General features: G+C 52.4%; 2 protein-coding genes across 2 annotated transcripts in view; both read left to right on the top strand.

Annotated features, from left to right (window-relative positions):
- The first annotated feature begins 292 nt into the window (after positions 1-292).
- On the top strand, positions 293-9,693 carry ZC3HC1 (zinc finger C3HC-type containing 1). Its single transcript, XM_042872945.1, has 10 exons — positions 293-451; positions 2,173-2,284; positions 2,465-2,615; positions 3,878-3,961; positions 4,558-4,685; positions 5,780-5,937; positions 6,642-6,864; positions 7,724-7,933; positions 8,268-8,465; positions 9,231-9,693. Exons 1-10 carry the CDS (start codon positions 330-332, stop codon positions 9,297-9,299), a joined length of 1,455 nt encoding a protein of 484 aa, XP_042728879.1. The 5' UTR covers positions 293-329; the 3' UTR covers positions 9,300-9,693.
- A 1,353-nt stretch (positions 9,694-11,046) lies between these two features.
- UBE2H (ubiquitin conjugating enzyme E2 H) overlaps positions 11,047-18,962 on the top strand; it is a 44,022-nt gene continuing 36,106 nt past the window's right edge. The window contains exon 1 of the mRNA XM_042872697.1: positions 11,047-11,335. Within this exon, the coding sequence (XP_042728631.1) occupies positions 11,283-11,335 (53 nt within the window). The 5' untranslated portion in view covers positions 11,047-11,282. The remainder of the gene's footprint in view (positions 11,336-18,962) is intronic.

Below are 18,962 nucleotides of genomic sequence, written 5' to 3'. Positions count from 1 at the left end.
AATCAGCGATCGACTTCTGAGGGTTCTGCCAATCAGATGCGGGCTTGTTGGAAAGTGGGGGAAGGAGTAAGGGAGGAGCTGCGCCTTTTGCTGGCCAGTCAGAGAGCGGTTTTCCGAGATGCTGCCAATCAGACGCGGGCTTGTTGGGAGGTGGTGAGGCGCTGAGAGAGCCGAGCGATCGATTGGTGCGCGTATCGGGCAGGCTGAGCCAGTGGAGCGCCGAGCTGGGAGAGAGCGCGCAGAAGGGGGAACGGAAACCGGCGGAACGAACGTGTGCGGCCGCGGTGCCCCCACCCGGCCCCTGGGCAGTGCTGCGCTGAGGGACCAAGATGGCGGCGCCCAGCGCCGAGGCGGCCGGGGGGGGTCGGGGTAGGCCGCCCGCCGTCACCCCGCAGCAAATCCGGGACCTCATTGATGGAGGCATCGCTTCTGAGGGCAGCGGGCCCGAAGGGTGAGGGAGGGGGGGGGGGCGGCGGCGGCTGGGCTTGGGGAGAGCGGTGGGGCCTAGGATGGGGCTGGGTGGTGCGGTACCGAGGGAGGAGGCTGGGGGTTGGAGGGAGAGCTGTGAAGGGACACTGGGAGACCTGGGGGGGCAGTGGGAGGTGTTGGGTTTTGTGGGAAGGGGTAGTGGGAGAGGCTGGGAAGCATAGAAGGGGCAGTAGAGGGGAGCAACTGGGAGTGCTGACAGGGTACTGGGGACGTTGGAGGGGTATTAGGAGGCGTTGTGTCCTCTTGTAGGGAAGGGTAATGGGTAAACGAGGTGCTGAGATGGGCTGGGAGGGATGGGAAGCATAGGGAGGCACTGTGAGGTGTTGGGGTTTGTTATGGGAAGGGATTCTGGGGACACAGGACACTGGGGGGGGGGCTTGGAGGCACTGGGAACCATAGGGGGGGGGGGGGTTGGTAAGTGAGAACACTGGGGGTGATGATGGGAGGCTGGAGATGTTGAAGGGGTATTAAGAAGTGTTGAGTCTTTTTGTGGGGAGAAATACTGGTGAAATGGAGTGCTGGGAGGGACTGGCAGTGATGGGGAGGAACTGGGAAGCACTAGGAGGCGCTGGGCATGCTGAGGGTGTATTAGGAGATGTTGGGGTTAGTTATGGTAAGAGGTTGTGGGAAAGCAGGGCTCTGGGAGGGACTGGGATGCATGCAGGGACGCTAGGAGGGGACAATTAGAAAGCACCAGGCCAAAGGATGTCTCTGGGGGGTTTGGGGGGCTGCTGGGGGCCCACGGGGGGGGGGGGGTTTGTTATGGGAAAGGTTGCTGGGGAAGTGGGACACTGGGAGGGATTCAGAGAGACGGGGGGGTAATGAGAGGGGCAACTGAGAGAAACTGAGGATACTAAGAGAATAATGGGAGGTGTTGGGTATTGTTGCGGGGTTGGTTACTGGGAGAACAGACACTGGGAGGGACTGGGAAGCATAGAGAGGCTACTGGTAAGGAAATGGGGGAACTGGGAGGGGGCAACTGGGAAGCACTCGGTGGTGCTGAGGGGATATTGGGACTCATTAGGAGATACTGGAGGTGCTGAGGACATATTAGGACTTTTTGGGTCTTGTTGCAGGAAGGAGTTCTGGAGAAACAGGGCACTGAGACAGGCTGGGAGAGACTGGGAATTATGGGGGGACACTGGGAGGGGACAAATGGGAGACATTGGGGGTGCTGAGGGGGCACTGGGTCTTGTGGGAAGCACAGGAGACACTGGGAGGAGGTGAGTGGGAACTCTGGAATGTAGCAAGGCACTGGGAAGGTGCTGGGAGGCAGTCATGAGCAGTGGGAGATGGTGGGAGAGCAGGAAGGGGAAGCAAATGATCTGCCAAGATCCTAAATGAGCTGAGTTATCCAGGAACCAGCTCTCTGACCCCAAACGCATGCAGTCCCACCATGGGGGCTCTCTGGGACACCAACAGACAGTGGTGTGTACTGGGGTTTCTGGATGAGCACTGGAAAGTACTGGTGGGCACTGGGTTGTTGGGCAGCTTTGGGGGGTATCACTAAAAATCAGCACTTGTGTTTCCCCTCAAAGACACCGATTTCTAGATGAGGGATTACAGTAAGGATGAGCCTGAAGGATGAGATGGTCAGAAGTGCTCTATGCATTTTTGATGCACTGATGAAATCTTTCCAGGACAGCACAGAAGTTTCCCTTGCTGACTCGCTATTCCTTTCAGGAAGGACACGTCCGACTGGTCGGAATCAGCTAATGGATCTTTGCAAATTGATGCCCTCTCCTTGGAGTCAACAAGCAAAGAAGCTTATTTCAGCAGAGTAGAAACGTTCACTATATCCTTTCTGATGCTGAATTTCCAGCCGTCCCTCCCCTTGCTTTGCTGTCAGCATCCTTGTAGTTTCCCCACAGGCTCCATCTTTTTTGAGGATTTTCTTCTTGGGACAAATCACCCTATGAGGAACACCTCACAGGTCAGCCTGTAATTCATGGGGTTTTATCCTTAACACCAGCACCCTCTGAAGTGGGCAGGCAAACCCCACGAGCTGTCTCCCTTGGTCTGTGCCAAGTATGGCTGGACCAACGTGGAATGTGACATGCTGAAGTGCTCCAGCTGCCAAGCCTTCCTCTGTGTCAGCCTGCAGCTCACCTTTGACTTCAACAAATGTACGTATGGCAGAGCTTAATTAAAACCCCTGCTCTCCTTGTCAGGGTTTGCAGGCTGCTTGGTCTGCTGCTGTGATCCTCTGCTGTTTTATCTTGATGCAGGGCACTGAGTCCACACGTGCAGGTGCTCATCTTTTGTCATGTAATACATAAATCCCTCTACTGACCTGCTTAAGCAACTTTGGGTTCCTAGCAGTAAAACTCCCCTTCCTGCTAACCTGTGCTGGCTACAGAATGTTGGCCAGCTCTGATACTTTGCTGCACAGGCACAAAGCAATAACAGCTCCAGAAATGCCTCCTTCTCAGCCCCATGGCTTCAGAACAGAAGTAGGGCTCAACTGTGCTTTATCACTGCTCAAACCCTTATTTTTCTTCACCTGGGTCTGCCCTCTGTGCATTTTTTGACCTGCTTCCACTGGGTGCCCTCTCTTCTTTCCATTTTTTCTCTCCCAGCTCTTGTTACCTGCAAAACAGTAGAGGGTGCAGCCCCAGTGTCTGACAAATGCAGTGCAGATCATGCGTAGCTGGGAGCTTCATATGCTTTTCCTTTGGGCTCCCTCTGAATACTGATGCCCTCTGTTTGTTTAGGCTATCTTTGTTAAATAAACCTTGGCCTAATTATTCCGTTAGTAATCACGCTGCTGGTTTGGGAAAACCTAAAGATCAGAGAGGGGAAAGAAAAGCAAACGTTTAAAATAAATAATAATAATTTGGTGTGAATAAGTTAAATGCAGCACCCATTCTTTTGGGGAGCTTGATTTCCAGCTACGATGTGGCTCCTACAGCCCAAGCAGAGGGGTCAGCTGAGTTAGCCAGGGACTGGCAGAAGCTCAGGCAAACAGAAAATTGGGAAGAGCCAAGCAGTCCCTGTGCTGGTGGCTAGCTTCAGCTGTGTCTGCTGCATGCATACAGCGTGGCAGGCTCCTCTGCTCCATGCTTACTGCTCCCAGAAGCAGGAGGGGGTTTTGGCTGCACTGCAGTGGTCGGGCTTGGTGTTGTGCAGATGATCCAAACTCACTGGAGCAGCTGTTCCCTTTGGCATGTGATTTCCTGCAGGGAGGCTGGAGGGGCAGGATGCTGCCAGTTCTTTTTGGAGGGGAGCTAAGAGCTTCAGGCCCTGCACGTTACAGCCTCAGGAACTGGAGGATCTCAGCTGCCAAGAGCACAGGCTTCTGCCTTCCTCTCTCCCTTGCTTTGCTTTTCCCAGCCCTTCCCTGAGGAGGTGGCTCTGCAGAGGTGTAGAAGTGAGTTTTGCCTTGCAGATAAGGAGCGCTGTGCGGAGCTGAAGAAGTCCTTGTGCACCGCTCATGAGAAGTTCTGCTTCTGGCCAGACAGCCCCTGCCCAGGTTGGTCCTATAGAGCCCACGTAGTGCACAGCTCTGGGTTTATCCCTTTGCTTTCACCCTTTCTGTTGTTGTTGTTCTCCCTCCTTGTTGTGCCTGTGCATTCTCTCCAGTGCATAGTGCCACTGCAGGCACTGCCATTGCAGTCCTCTTTTACCCATCACAAGGATGTTGAAACAGTGGTATAGGAAAGGCTCTCAGCAGTCTCAGCAGGTAACTGAGCCCCAGATCTTGAATTCTGGGCCAGGGCTGAACCCGGTGCTGCCTCTCTACCTTCCTGTGCCTTCTGGGCAGCTAAAATGCTATTCAGGATATAACTGAGAGGAGATAGGGGAGGATAAATGACATGGGACGCTCAAAGGGTGAAAGACTTCATCTTCACGATGATCTCTGGGGTCTTTTCCAACCTAAGTGGTTCCATGATTCAGAGCTGTGCTGCACTGGAAAGGATGATTGCAAAGGAACAAGAGACTCTCAGCTTTTCCTTTAAAACATAGGAGACTATTATTGGAAGACCCTTGCTGGTCGTTTCCTCTCTTTCTGTGGGATAACAAGGAGGGGGGAAAGCAGGTGCCACAGCCCAGGTTTTCTTTCACCAGATCGCTTTGCTCTTTTGCTGGTGGATGAACCCAGAGCACTTCTCCAGGACTTCCTGGAGCGCTTCCAGAACCTGTGCCAGCTGGAGCTGCAGCTGCCCTCCCTCAGAGCAGAGGACATGAGGAACATGGTGAGTTTTTTGGGGAGGGACTGGGGACATTCAAGTCACTGGTGACAAAGCCAGACGTCCCTGTGCGTGCATATGTTAATGTCATCTCCTTGGCTTTCTGCATGGAGGTTTCCTGTGTTTCCAGGCTTTCACCTGGCCTTTCTAGAAGCACCTTAAAAGGAGTTTGGAAGGGTTTCTGCTGTGTAAGCTCTCACCCAGAGCTGGCACATCTGACTTGTGCCATCACAGTGCTGTCAGTGGGAATAGGGCTGAAGCATTGGGCTCCTGCTCTGCACCTTTGTTAGCATGCGGGCTGCCCAGCAACAGAGATCTGGGGTCCTGCAGGCTCCTGGCACAGAACTCCCATTCGTTACCTTCAGGGGCTCTGAGGTACAGCATCAGCCTGTGAGTCACTTCTCTAATGAATAAATGCAATCCTACATGAATCTGGAAATGAGAGCTTGCATTTTCAGGGAGAAAGAGAGGAAAGGCAGGAGCTAAAGTTGTAGCTGCAGCCAGGAACAAGTGTGGGATTGTCTCCTTGCAGTGCCCTGGCCAGGCCTTGCTCTGCTGCAGCCAAGTCTGGTTCTCTGGGCACGCTCCCTGGGAGACAGATGGTTCTCAGCAGTGAGAAGCTGCAGAGGAACCAGGAAACTCTCCATCCATTCAGTAGAAAGCACAGAGATGTTCTGTGGTCACCACTGCTGAACGGTGGAAGCCAAAGGAGTGAAGGGCTGAACGCGTTGGCTCGTGCATTTCGCCTTTGGGGTGGGTGGAAATGGGATCTTCATATATGTAGCATGGTCTGTGGGTAGAAATGGCGTGTTTTGTCAGACAAACTTGCCTGATGTGGGGAGAAAGACTTATCTGAAGGCATGAAAAGCATTTATTTTTCGCTCACTCGCTTTTCTAACCTGAAACCCTCTAACACTCTTCCATCTCTATGGGTTTTCCCCTGCTGCCAGCATTAGAAGTCTCAAGGGCAGCACTGCAGTAAGAAAGGAGTAAAGAGGCACCAAGCAGGAGGCAGAATTCAGCCCCAAACTCCAAAACGATCAAAAGAATTTGAATGCTGCCTCTGACCTCCATCTCTGCTTGCTTTTTCTGCCCCACAGTCCCTTACAGAGGAGAAGATCAGCCTGCTCCTCCAGCTGATCAAGGAGGAACTCGAGCACAGGACCGAGGGAGAGAAACCACCGATGAAGTTTGCTTCAGAAACCCTGCAGGTGCACATTCCTGCCTGTGTCCTGGCTCTGTGCGGCTGGACCTGCAGGTCAGCACGTGGGTGATGCCTGGAGTGATCCCAAGGGTCTGCTCTTTTTGCCCGTGATGCATCTTAGGGGCTGGAGGAATGTGAATATTTCTCTCCTGATGTGTTTGCTGTCCCCTATTTCACAGTTTTTATTATCTTCAGCTGTTAAAATGGATGGGCTTATAGAAACCCCAGCTCCTACCTCATCTAAAGGAGATGTCTTTCCCTGAGATGTCAGGATCTGAAATGAGATCTCTGAGCTGTCAGTCACCCCATTCAGTTCAGTGGTGATTTGGATGTTGAAGCCCCTGAGGTGTCAGACCTGGGGTTGCTCTCATGGCTTGTCAGGCCTGCAGGAAAAGAGGGAAGTTTCATGACCCGAAGGTTTGTGCTTCCCAAAGTGTGTGATGTGAGCAGAACAGCTGCATTATTTGTGCCTGAGGCGTTCTGCTCTTACAGGAGGAGGGCTGAAGATGGGACAGTGATGTCTTGGGGCACTTTCAGCTGATAGCTGAGCGTGCTGCTGATCTGTGGCAAACCACACGAAATGAAAAGAAGCTGGTTTTTAAATCAGGGCTGTAGGTGGGTTTTAATGTACTTCAGCACATCAGAAAACAAAGAAAAAAGAAGCGACAAATACCTGCATCTGCACTGAAAGCTGTGATTCCAGGGAGGAGTCCAACCTCATCCCAACCATTTCCCATTCTTTGGCTCTGTCCCCGTAGCGCTGTGTCCGGCTCTGTGCTCTCAGTCATCACCTGCTCTCGCTGCATGAGGAAGGTGGGACTGTGGGGGTTCCACCAGCTGGAATCTGCGGGGCTGGAGCTGGATTCCTGGAGCCCAAGCACTGCTTTGACAGCATCTGGAGAGCGTGGCCCTCCTGTGCCCACATCTCCACGCAGGATGCTCACACGGAGCCAAGACACGATCTCACCAGGCTCTGAGCAGGTATGGCATGGTCCTGGTGTGATTACTAGAGCATGCAGACTGCTGTAGTTTGGGATGTCTAAAGGGACTCACTTCAGTGTCTCCAGCCATGGGGATCATGTCTGTGGTGGTGCAGTTGCTGGCAGGAAAGCCGAGAGAGCTTTGATCCCTTGTTGAAGCTGGGTGGCATCTCCCTGTCCTCTTCAGGATGGTGGCCAGAAGAATCACAGAATCCCACCCTGACTGGGGCTGGAGATACCTTGGTCCATTTGGTTTCCACCCTGCTCAGCTGGTCCACCAAAGCTGTGCCCAGCCCCATGTCCACATGGGTTAGGAGACTCCTAAGAAGATCCCACAGCCTCTGAGTCCCTATGTCAGGGATTTGGCACCCACCTGGTGTTCACATGGCTCCAATTTATGCCCAGTGCCTCTGAAACTGCTCTGGGCACCAACTGAAGAAGCCTGGCTCCATCTTCTTGGAGTCTTTTCTTTGAGTGTATGGAGAGATACACCTGAGCCTCCTGTTCTCGAGGCTAAACACTCCCAGCTCCCTCAGCCCTTCCTCGTAGGAGAGATGCTCCAACCTCTCCATCATTTTTAACACTTCTCCAGCATGCCCAGGTCTCCCTTGTACTGGGAGCACAGCACTGCTCCCAATCCTTAAGCTGTGACCTCACCAGTGCAGTGCACAGGGGTAGGATCCCCTCCCTCATCCACCTGGCCAATACTTTAGCCAGTGCAGCCCATAGCACTTTGTGTCAAAGGCAACGTTGCCAACTCATGTTCATCTTGGTGTCTACCAGGACCACAGGTCCTTTCTTGTCAGGCTTCCCAGCACGTCTTGGGTTTGGAGCTTCATTAATTACTTGTTCCTGTTCAGGAGAAGAGCCCCTCCCCATCAATCTCTCGCCCAAGGGCTTCAGATCCCCCCAGCAGCCCCATGGAACGAGGGGGTGAACTGGAGGCTGCCAGCCCCACGCAGAGGAACCGCCCCATTACCCGCAGCATGGGACAAGGGGACAACGTGGAGGTGCCATCCAGTCCCCTCCGTAGAACCAAGAGACCACGGCTCTGCTCTTCCAGCAGCTCAGTGAGTGCCATGGGGATGGACAGTAAGAGTCTGGCTGGGTTGGGGGGCAGATCTGGGCAAGGTCCCTGATCCATGGGGTGGTGTTGTCCTCATAACATGGATCTGGGCTGGGGTTTGGGCATGGAGAGGGTTTTGTTGTGTTATTGGAGTCTGTTTTAAAGCATGCTGTCATTGGAGGTGCCTGAGGCTAGCCTGGGTGGGGCTCTGGGCAATGTGTTCTAGTGGTTGGCAACCCTGTCTGTGGCAGTGGAGTTGGAAGTAGATGATCTTTAAAGTCCCTTCCAACCCAAGCTATGCTATGATTTCTTTAATGTCACTTTCCCCTACTGCTCAGGACACTTCTCCAAGGAGTTTCTTTGACCCCAGCTCACAGCATCGTGACTGGTGTCCCTGGGTCAACGCAGTGGAGGGAGGAGAAGCCCCAGAGGATCCTGAGAAGGAGCCTGCAAAGGGAGAGCCAGGCTGGCAAGTGGTCCTGAGCACACTCCTTGCCAGCAGAAAGTGTGACCGAGTGCCTGAGACAGAGCCTGTGGTGAGCCTACAGTCCTGAACCCAAGCATTCAATCACTGCTTGCTCCAGCCTTTCCCAAACCTGAATGCCTATGGGGTACATGAAACCCAGCAGAGAGTGGATAGGATGAAATGTGTGTCTGCAGAGCCTCTGCTTCCCCTCAGGCTGTGCTGACAGCCTCTCAGCCAGGTCTCATCTGAGCACAGATCTGTCCAAAGGCTGCTATAAATAATAGTGTTTCAGAGTAGCTCAGTGCTGCCCGAGATCCAGTTTCATTTTGCATCCCAGCTGGGATGTGACCACTGGCTCCTGCCCTCCACAGCCCTGGGCTGCTGGAGTGGTGGCTTCCCTGAGCCAGGGGAGCAAAACTGAAGCTACAGCCCACTCTGAATGGGTGGCAGGCATCCTCTCTAGGGCCCTGTTATCTGCTCTGAGTGCTCCTGCCTTCTTCCCTCCACTCTGCTTGGGGCTGAGCTGCAGGGAGTGCTGGAGCAGTCCTCCTTCATCATTTCTCTCAGGCATTTTGTATGAGTTGTGACCCCATAAGGGCTGATCTCTTAGCATTTTCATGCACATGAGTAACCCAGAACAGGGAAAAGCTGAAGCTAACTGGTTTGTTGATAACCAAAAAGAATATTTCCAGATGGCTTTTTCTGAGGGCAGCGGTTTCTCCTTGCATGCTTTGGTGGTGGGTACCTGGAGCTGGAGGGAAGTCCTTAGATTGGCTCTCTGTGGGTCTCTTTGCATTGCTTTGACCTCTGTCGCTTTGCTCCCCTTTTCCCGCAGAGCCTCTCGGTGAAATCCTGCAAAGTGTTCCGCATTTTCCGCCAGTGGGAGAGCGTCAATCCCTCCTGAACGGGCTGCTGCCTCCAGGAGCTGCAGCCTTGCAGGCAGAGTGGGGCATCGTGTCGATCCAGCATGGTTCTGCTTCACAGCTGTGTGCTGCAAAAGCCGTGGGCCACCCCAGTGCCAAACACAGCCCCCAGCGCCTTCTAGGACCCCCCCCCAATCCCCAGTTGCCTTCCTGGAGGCCCTTTCTTTTCACAAATTGCTGCTGGAGGTTTTGGATCCTCCCCCCCTTTTCTCTCCCACCTTGTTTTCAACAGCCCTTGTTTGGAGCTGGGGGATGCGCGGGGTGAGACGTGGTCACCTGGTGAGGGTGACTTCTGTCTGGCTGTGACCCTCCACCAGCAGCATAGGAAAAAAGTGATGCCAGGTGGGAATAAACATTTCACTTTTATTTCTTACAGTTGTTACAGCCCTTTCTCCTGGGGCAGGGCAGGCAGCTGCCCAAAGTGGATTCTATTGAAGCATCAGGGTGTGTTTCCAACCTGTTGAAAGCAGATAACATCCCTGGTCCTCTGCTCTGGGCTGATAAGTCAGCCAAGGGAGGCTGCGACACAGCCAAAAACCCTGCAAAACCCTGCTTGGGGTTTTGGTGCTGATCTCCCCACTGAAAAGGGGAGAAGAAGCCAAGGAAAGAAACCTCAATCTGTCATCTCCATCCTTTAAGGGTGATAAGGAAGAGGCTTTGGGGAGGGCTCAGGCCCCACAGCCACCCCCCCCAGCAGCTCTGTTGCTGTGGGTGTGCTGCTGTCAAAGTGTGGGTGAACGCATAGGGAAATGTCACTGCTGTTTTGCAGAGCAAAGGCTCTCTCTTATCCCCTCTTGGGGGCAGGGGGTGCCTCTGAGTTGCTTGTTTTTTGGGGTTATTTTCTGGCTGTGGAGGCAGCGGCTGCCTTCAGCCGTAATCGTGCATCAATTGGAAGAAATAAAGAAAAAATGCTCTTTTTTTTTTCCTCTGTGCTCCCATCTGCCCAGGGAACATTAAAGGGAAAGGGGGAATCTCGTCACCCCACATCTCAGCTCACATGGAAACCCCTTCCCACCATTCCACCCCAAATTCTGCCCTGCGTGGCTCACTCAGGATGTGGGCTCTGGGATGGAGATGCCCTTTGGGGGCAAGGATCAAGGAAAACAGACTCAAACCCCAAACTTTGGGGTGAGATTCCTTCTTTGCAGCAACGTGTTGAGATTCCTCATCTGCATTTACTCAAGAGGAGGTAGAGTTGGGGTAAATTTGGGATGATGTCAGGGTCAGGAATGCAGGATGTCCGCCCTGGGGCGTGGAGGTACATTCAACATCCCTTAACATCACTGTCACATGCCCTGCTGTCACCTCCGTGCCACCTGCCCCATCCGGTTAGGTGAACTGAGGCAAACTGAGGCACGGGGTGATGCTTCAGCTCTGTCACACCAGAAACCCCGGCGTGACAACGGTGACGCTTTGACTCATTCACAATCCCGTGAGGTTCTTTGTTGGGGCGTTTCGCTGTGATTTTGGGTCCCTCCTTCAACGTCCCCACCGGGGCCTCGAACCCGAGACCCCACGACGAGCCCAGCCTTACACGCGCACAGGCGCATACGCGCATACGCGCACACACTACAACTCCCATCACCCCCCGCGGCAGGGCGGAGCTTGCCGAACGCCGCCTCTCTCAACCAATAGCAGCGCGGCGGCGGGGGCTGTGACGTCACCTCGCAGTGACGTCAGAGGGCCAGAGTGAGGCTCCGGCAGAGCGGAGCGGAGCGGCGCTGGGGGAGCGCGCGGCGGCCGCGCCGTCACCACAGGAGAGGGCGGAGTGGAGGGGGGGAAGAGAGAAAAAGAAAGAGAGGGAGACAGAGAGGAAGAGGAGGCGACAACAACGACGACAGTCGACGACCGAGGGGGGGGTCCCAGCGGCTCCCCCACCAGCTCCATTCACTCCTCAGCTGTGACGGTATAGAGGCAACGGAGCTGACAGCCAGCCCGGAGCACCGGGGGCGGCCGAGACCACCATGTCCTCCCCCAGCCCGGGCAAGAGGCGGATGGACACCGACGTGGTCAAGCTGTATCCTTCCCTTTAACTTCTTTTTTTTAATTATTTTTATTTAATTATTATTATTATTATTATTTTTTTTACTCCCGTGATGCGGGTTTGGGGCCTAGCACCGGGTTGGGGGGAGGAGGGGAAAGAAACCCCTGTGTTGTCCCCCCCCTCAGCCGTGGCAGCGTCCCTTTGTGAGGCCTCAGGCTGAGGCCTGCCCTTAAAGCAGGGTTAGGCTTCCCTTCCCCACCTCTTCCGTCCCCTTATTATAGAGCCAGAGCTCACCCTCCCTCCCCCCCCCCCCTGCTTCCCCCCTATAGAGAGAAGGCCTCACCCCCTCTCAACCCCCCCTGCTTCGAGCTTTGCCATTATTTTAGCAGGGGGGTTTTCCCACCTTCAGGATCTGTCATTATTTCCCCCCCCCCCACTCCTGGACCCCTCCCATATTTCTATAGGGACACATTTCCACCTTAACACCCCCCCCCAAAACCCTCCAACAGAAAACATCCCTCAAACCCATCCTTATTCACCCCACGCCTCCCTCAGAGCCTTCAGCTGAAAGGCTTTCGTTTGATTTATTTCTGTATATTTTGGGGGAGCCCCTTAAACGCCTCTATTCGGGTGTGTGTAGGGGGGGAGGCACCTCTAGGTGCTGTTTATGTAACATCCCACATTGGGTTAAGGCTTTATTTCCCCCCCCCTTCCTTCTTTCGTGATAGAACTGTTTATATTTCTCCTCCAACCGTTCCATGTTTATATTGCCCCCCCTCCACCCCCCCCCTTTCTTTTTATTTTCCTCCTTTATTCAGAAGGTGAATCCTTTCCTCTCTCTCCCCGTGTTGACAAATATCGTTGGGAGTTTGCCTATGTGATCCCTTTCTTTATAGTTCATCCCTCAAAGCGTAGGGGGTGGGGGGGGGGGGGGGGGGGGAGTGGGGGGCACAAAAACCAACACTGGCCCCAGCTGTTTTCCAGCCCCTCTGGGGCTGCTCCCTCTGTACCACGGAGGTCTGATTGAGTTTCCAGCGAGATAAACAAACTTGCTTGGATTTTATATTATTTTTAGTGGTTTTTTTAGGAGGGGGGGGAGGGGATGGGAGGAGCTCTGCTCCCGTTTGTGGCTTATCGAAGGGAAACTTCTGTTGACGTTCCGCGCGTGCTTCGCTCTCCCCAAAGCCTCTCTCGCTGTGTTTTCGCCTTGTTTTGAAAGCAGATAGGAAATGACTCGCGATCATGGTTGAATCGCAGCTATTTTTATCCGGGGGGGGGAAGGTTGTGCTGGGGGGGAGTTTAAAGTTACACACATGTCATTCTCTGCCCGATGCAAATTGCCATCGGTGCTTAATCGCTGTGGAAGGAGGGGGTTGGGGGGCGATTCCAGCTGTTTGATGGTGGGGGAAGTGTCTTCCTTCGAGGCCCAACCTGAGCCCGATGCTGCTCTCCTTTCAGCTCCCCCTGTTCCTTTCTTTTAATTATTCCTGTTTTGTTCCTATCGTAGCCGTTTTAAGAGACAAAGAAGAGCTTCTTCCAAAGTGCTTTTCTATGCTGTGTATTCCTAAAGTCAGTGGGGGAGATAGAAAGCCCCCAGATCTCCACGCTTCCCTCACCCCCCACAAAACGCTTTCTGCTTTCTGCTCTCTTTCTTCCCCCCCTTCGACAAAAGAAGCCAAAAGGGTTCTTCCAACAGCAGAGATCTCTTCTTGTGGGGTTGGAAGGGACAACAAACTTAGGAAGTTGGATGTGTCAGATGACTGCTCACCGCTCCTCCCTCCCTCCCCATGGCCCTTTTTGTTTGTCTGTCTGACTCGCCCTGCCTGGCAGGGTGAGATCAGCTCGCTGGGCCCCAGATCCCTTCCCTTCGTTTATGCTGGAGTGGAAGCAGAGTCGTGTGGGATCCTGGAGCTCTTTGGATGGTTTTGGTGGTGACCAAATGAGAGAGGACTCCTCTGAAGGAATGCACTCCTCCCTGAGGCTCCAGGGTGTTGTTGTCATGGTGGTTCCCCCCTCCCATCCCCCCCCCCCTCCCTTTTTGCTATCATTTAATTACAGCTTCCCTTCTCAACCTCTTATTTTTAATAGAACGATGGCATAGATTTAGGATTTTCAGCCTTTACCTTTAGGATGGCTGTGTTACAGCACAGCCCCGCTGCTTTCCCCCCCCCCCCCCACACTCTGACAGGTTCAGGAGCCGAGTGGGCTCCTTTTATGCCTCCCATTCTCAATCCCAACACGTCCGTGTCCTTTTGTGGCTGCCTCTTTGTGAGCAGGGAACGGGGAGAGGTTGCTCCGTGGGGTGGAGGGGGGGCTGTGGGGGGGAGGTGGGTTGGAGCAGAGCTGTGTGTGCGTTAATGTGCCCGTGTTTAATAACCGCCTGGCTGATGATGATGATGCTGATGTGCTGAAACTCTGAGTCACTCATTGTTTCTCTCTTGGTCTTGCAAACATCGAGGATGTGGCATCTGTGCCGCGTTCTCCCATTGGAGGGGGAGGCTGCAGACCCCGCTGTTGCCTCTCAGGCTTTTTGGGGATGACACAGAGCGGGGGGCACAGTTCCCCCCCTTGCCCCCCCCCCACCCCCATGCACTGTGGCTTTGTCACCCTCGGGATCCCGCACGCTGTATCCCTTTGAAGCTCTGCATCCCTCCAGATACCCCTTAGGATTTTGAGGCCTTGCTGTGCCCCCCGTTTTAGGGTGAGCCGTTGCGTTCAGATCCCTTTTCACGGGCAGGAGGCCTCGGGCAGAGCTCACAACTCCACTCATTGGCTGCTCTGTTACTACCCGGAAACCAGGGCCGGGGCGGAGCGAGCCGACAGCTGATGGGGAGCGGTGACCCTACAGCTTTACCTGGAGCAGGGAGCACAGCTGGGGGTCCCTGAGCCCACCACGGGGCAACTGGGGGCTGCTGTCCCCATTCTGAGCCGTGGTTTATTGTTCCTTGAGGTGGGCTCGCTGCAGCTTCCCCTCGGATGGGAGTTTATTCGCAGCCATTTATGTTCCTTCTTTGCTCAATAGGATTTGAGCTCTGTTTTTAAGCGTTTGGGGGTGATGTTAGCAAAGGGGGGGGTGCTGCTGCCCCGTTGTGTGCGTGGAAGGAATTCTAAACGGTGCCCAACTTTGCTCAGATCTCCCCATCCCTGTGCTGTTTGTGGGGCCGAGCGCCGTCACGCTGTTGGGGAGGCTGATACACGGACTCTGCTCGAAGGGGAATGGAAGCACAAAGCTCCTCATTTACCTGCCCAGCCTTTTGTAATCTCAAAACCTCAGTGTTTGCCCCTCACTGGGATCGACCAGAGGCGAAGGGTAGGAGGCAGTTTACGTTGGGCTGAATTCTTTTTGCTGCTCATTATGGGCTTACGCCGCACTTATCGCCCGACTTGAACCCCTTCCAGGTTGTGTTGAGCAATAGGGCCGTCACGTGTCGTTGTTCTCTTGGCCTGTCCCCAAGGGAAGAGCATGTGCACTGGAATGTCTTGTTTTGGTAGGGTTCAGAGCTTGGTTTTCTGTTGTTTTTTTTTCCTTTTTGTTTTTTTTTTTTTCTTCCCCTTTAAGGAGAGTTCTGGAAACTTTTACAAACGGGAATGTAAATGGCAACGCTGCTTTGCTTTCCTTTTTTTTTTTTCCTTTTTTTGCTCTACTTCTGGGGTTTTGCTTTAATGAGATCTCTGGGGATGGGGGGTAATGGTGGTGGTGCTTCAGAATGCACCAAGATCACAGGAGTCACAGATGGACATCAGAGATGATGCCGTGATTCTGTTTCAGAACCCAAAACCCCACTGAAATGCAGGTACAGGTTATGCCTTACAAACGAAGCATGCTGCTGTTAGCAGAGCAGGCACTGTGCCTTCCATTATTGGAGCTCTACATCGACGTATTCATAAGAGGAGAGGCGAAAATCTTTGTTCCCAAATGCCAACTTTTAGGGGATCGGTGCTTTTTGAGCCCTGTTTAAAACCAGAAAGCACCATGAAGTCGTTGTATCTCTTTGCACCTCTTTGTATCTCTTTGGGTAATTTTAACTATTTCTGGGGTGATTTTGGTGCTCTGGATTGCAGAGCAGCCCTCGTCATGCTTGTAGTACCCAGTTCTTAAACATCAGATGACTGAATGCTGATTAAACAAATCTTGGAGGCTGTTTCTTTGTAGTAACAGTTTAAAATCCTGCATCAACTCTTTTTTTTGTAGCAAAACTAATGCCTTGTGTTGCAAAATGGTGCCTCAGGAGGCACGCTTGATATTTCCCTGTGTTCTATGGGGGGACACTGTGCTCTGGGCAGACTTGGATCTGTAGCAGGTGATTGTTTTTAAGTGGCATCACAACTTCTCTTAGATCCCTGCAAGATCTGGAAGCTCTGAGTGCCCTCCTGTTTGCTCAGCACCAGCAGCAACTTGTAGCACGGCTGTGCATGATGTAACAGCCCTGTTCAAATCTCAGTGCCTTGGATGAACCAGAAGATGCCCCCCTGATGAAAATCAGTGTGATTTCATTTCCCAGCCCCAATATCACACCTGATCTCTGTGTAAGTAGAAGATGTGCTTTCCAGACTCTTTGTAACCTCTTGTTTTTAGGAGAACATGGATCAGTTTCTTCTTCACCTTGCTGTCCTGCCCTGTGCCTACCTGTTCTGTGCTCACCTAGAAGCCTGCAGGGTTGCACTGCCTCGACAGCGCTTGCAGCTCACCCTTCAGTGCTCCAAGTTTGCTGTGGCAATGGGAATTCCTTCTCCCCTGCTTTGTGGGGTGGATCATAGGGTCTGTATAATTATGCCCACGGAGGCTCTGGTAGGGGCAGGAGCTCTGTAATGACAGCTTATGCCTGCAGCAGACCCATAACCAACACCCCAAACACACACAGTTCTCCTCGCCTTTGTGGGTCCCTCTGTCCCAAATGCTCCTGCAAAAGCAAAACCAGAGTGCTTAAAATAAGAGCCCCGACAAACTTTTCTCCTTAATTGTGTTGTAAATTTTCAAAGCAGCAGGAATTGGGCAACGGCAAGCTTATTAGGGAGGGGAGGGTACATCTGAAACCAGCCCAGAGTGCAGTGATTGCTGGTTGTGTTCTCAGCACCTGTTGGTACTCGGTGCCCTTCTTAAACCATGATTTAATCGGAGTCACAACCAGGATAAACACATAACAGGTTGTTGTTAAGGTAGGACAGTGCCCATGGTTAAAGGGCCAGGCTGCTCTATGAGGTGGTTCCCATCCCCATAGCTGTCCATTCTCCTGTCTGCTTGAATCAGAGGTGATGTGACACGATGGGAGAGGCGTCTGGGTTTTCTTCTTGGCTGTCCCAGAGTCCTGGACCTTATTTTGCCAAAGTCTGCTGAACGCCATGTTCTAATACTGATGGACGTGGGTGTGCATGTAGGAGTTCAGCCTTCATTGTGTGTCTTATTGTGTGCGCTCAGCTCTTCTCCTTTCACTCCCTCCATTTCCCTGTGGGTTTTGTCCATGTATTTCTGGAATAACGAACGCACAGCGCTGCTCTTTTGTTTCTCCTCACCCAAACAAAGCTCTCATGACCACAGCATCACACGACTTTGCCCCCTCTGCTTTCTTGTAGGTCAGCCAACCTGCGTGCCCGGTGCTGTGGGCACGCTGCCCTCCACCAGAAAATGCTGGATCTCATTCTTCCCCCCAGTGCTGGATCTCCTGCTGCATCCCATGCAAGCAAATCCCTTTTACTGCTGCCACAACCATGATGACCCTCTCACCGCTGCTTTTTCTTTTTCTTACCAGTCATTCCTGTCTCTTTCTCTGTCTTCTTGGGATGCTTAAAATCGCTCCTTGATGCTGATGTGGTTTGAGGACTGTTTGGCTGTTCTAGAGAAGTGCACGCAGCCACTTATTTGTCACTGAGGAGATCTGTGCTGAGGTTCTGCCAGGTTCTTTCCCCTCCTGTTCCTGCTCAGTCCTTTTGGCCACCGATAGGGGAAACGTGATCTCGTCGTCTCCAGTCCCTGTCATCTTCCAGTCCCTCCCATAACGATCTGGCTGAGATGGAGGGTGGATTTACAGTCCTTGGAAAAAGGTGATTTCATTGCCTCTTGGGTCTTCGCTAACGATTCTCTGCAAATTGGGGCTGATCCTGGATTCAGGGCTGAGGTTTTTTGTTGTTCTCGTTACCGTTGCGGCTTCCAAGAGCTGTCCTGTGGCCTTAAATCATTGAGCTGCATCTCCAGAGCAAATTGATTCAGCCTTCAAAGCGAAGCCCAAACACCCATAGCTCATGTTCTTGGTGTCGCCTGTTTCAGATCAGGTAGAGGCTACATCTGTATTGTTCTCAAACTGAAATATTGTTGGTATCCTGTTGTCTTTAATGCCTTTTAAAGGGCAAATGGCAGAACATGTCTGTACATCCTGCACACAGACCATGCAGGAAAGCACAGAAGCTGGTGTAGACTTCCAGATATTGGTGAGTCAGTGTGAGGAAGGGGTTTTTACTACAGCATTTTTGATCGGGCTCGTAGTGTCAGATGCTCCTTTTCCAGAAATGACTGTGTTTCATTGTTCCCTTCTTTCCTTAAAGGCCAGAAGAAAAGCGTGAAACATTTTCCTTGAGACTGTACAAATAAGAAAACCTGGGTGGAATGTTCTGCAACATCTTGTGCCATTTGGCTGCAGCTGGCTGCAAATTTTTTTTGGTGATGCTCCCTTAAAAAAAAACGAATGTTGTAATGTTTTTGTTAGGCAAAGTCTGCATTTATGACAGTTGGAGCTCCTTAAGGGGGCTCAACCCTGGAGGCATTTGTCATCCGTCCAATGGAAGGTGGAGGTTAAAAGCTGACAGTTGATTGTTAGATGAATCTTGCATTATTTCCAAATTCCAGTGGGCTTTTCACCTGGCCTTGAGCAGTGATGGGGGAGGCTGGGGGGGGGGGGCGGCCCAGAACCAGCATGTGAATTATGGATGTGCAAATCACTGCTGCTTTCCTGGCTGCCAGGGAACTGCTCAGGTAACAGCTGTGGACCTGTTCTAATGATGATGTTGTGATAGGATATATTGGATTGGAGCTGGAGAGGAGGTGGTGGGAACCATAATGAATGCATGGAACTGAGAGAGGGTGAATAGTGTCTGTTCTCCCCCATGCAAGGTTTGGCACTGAAAGGTGACCTTAAGTTTGGGTGCACTGAAGAGAGGCTTCTGCAGCCTGAGAAGTCAGATTTGGGCTAAAACCCATTGGGGTTGAGGATAGGATTAGGTACTTTGCAGTTATCAAGGATAGGTGTTGGTCTGATGGTTGGGTAAGATGGTCTTAGTGGTCTTTTCCAAACTTAATGATGCTGTTACTCTTTTTGGGACATAATTTAGTGGGCATGGGTTGGTGGTTGGACTGGAAGATCCTAGAAGTCTTTTCTAACCTCGATGGCTCCAAGTCACTGGAAGAAGGAGGAAGGAATCTTGATGGGAGACTCTTGGAGTGTGGGCAGAAACTTCATGGGAGGTGTGGTTTTCTCACCTGCCTGTTGTTCTTTATATATATAAGAAGTAAAAAAAAAAAAAAAGAAGTGTACTGGTAAAGCAGTTACCCATGTCCTCGACTGACCTCTAGCATGGTAAACTAATGCATGCAATGTTGAAACAATTGATAAATTATTAACTTCGGTGCTGCGGTGTCTCTTGGCTGTTGGCGTTATGTTGATTCGTCTCG

The sequence above is a fragment of the Lagopus leucura genome, unplaced genomic scaffold (genome assembly GCF_019238085.1).
Source record: "Lagopus leucura isolate 7727_CA_CO unplaced genomic scaffold, USGS_WTPT01 Super-Scaffold_100008, whole genome shotgun sequence".
Taxonomy (NCBI): domain Eukaryota; kingdom Metazoa; phylum Chordata; class Aves; order Galliformes; family Phasianidae; genus Lagopus; species Lagopus leucura.
This window is presented reverse-complemented; position numbering and strand designations above follow the sequence as displayed.

Coding starts and splice junctions, on each gene's coding strand:
- ZC3HC1 (XM_042872945.1), top strand. CDS start 330: ATGGCGGCGCCCAGCGCCGAGGCGGCCGGGGGGGGTCGGGGTAGGCCG. Junction 2,285..2,464: donor GCAGAGTAGAAACGTTCACT/ATATCCTTTCTG, acceptor TAACACCAGCAC/CCTCTGAAGTGGGCAGGCAA. Junction 6,865..7,723: donor TCTCACCAGGCTCTGAGCAG/GTATGGCATGGT, acceptor GTTCCTGTTCAG/GAGAAGAGCCCCTCCCCATC.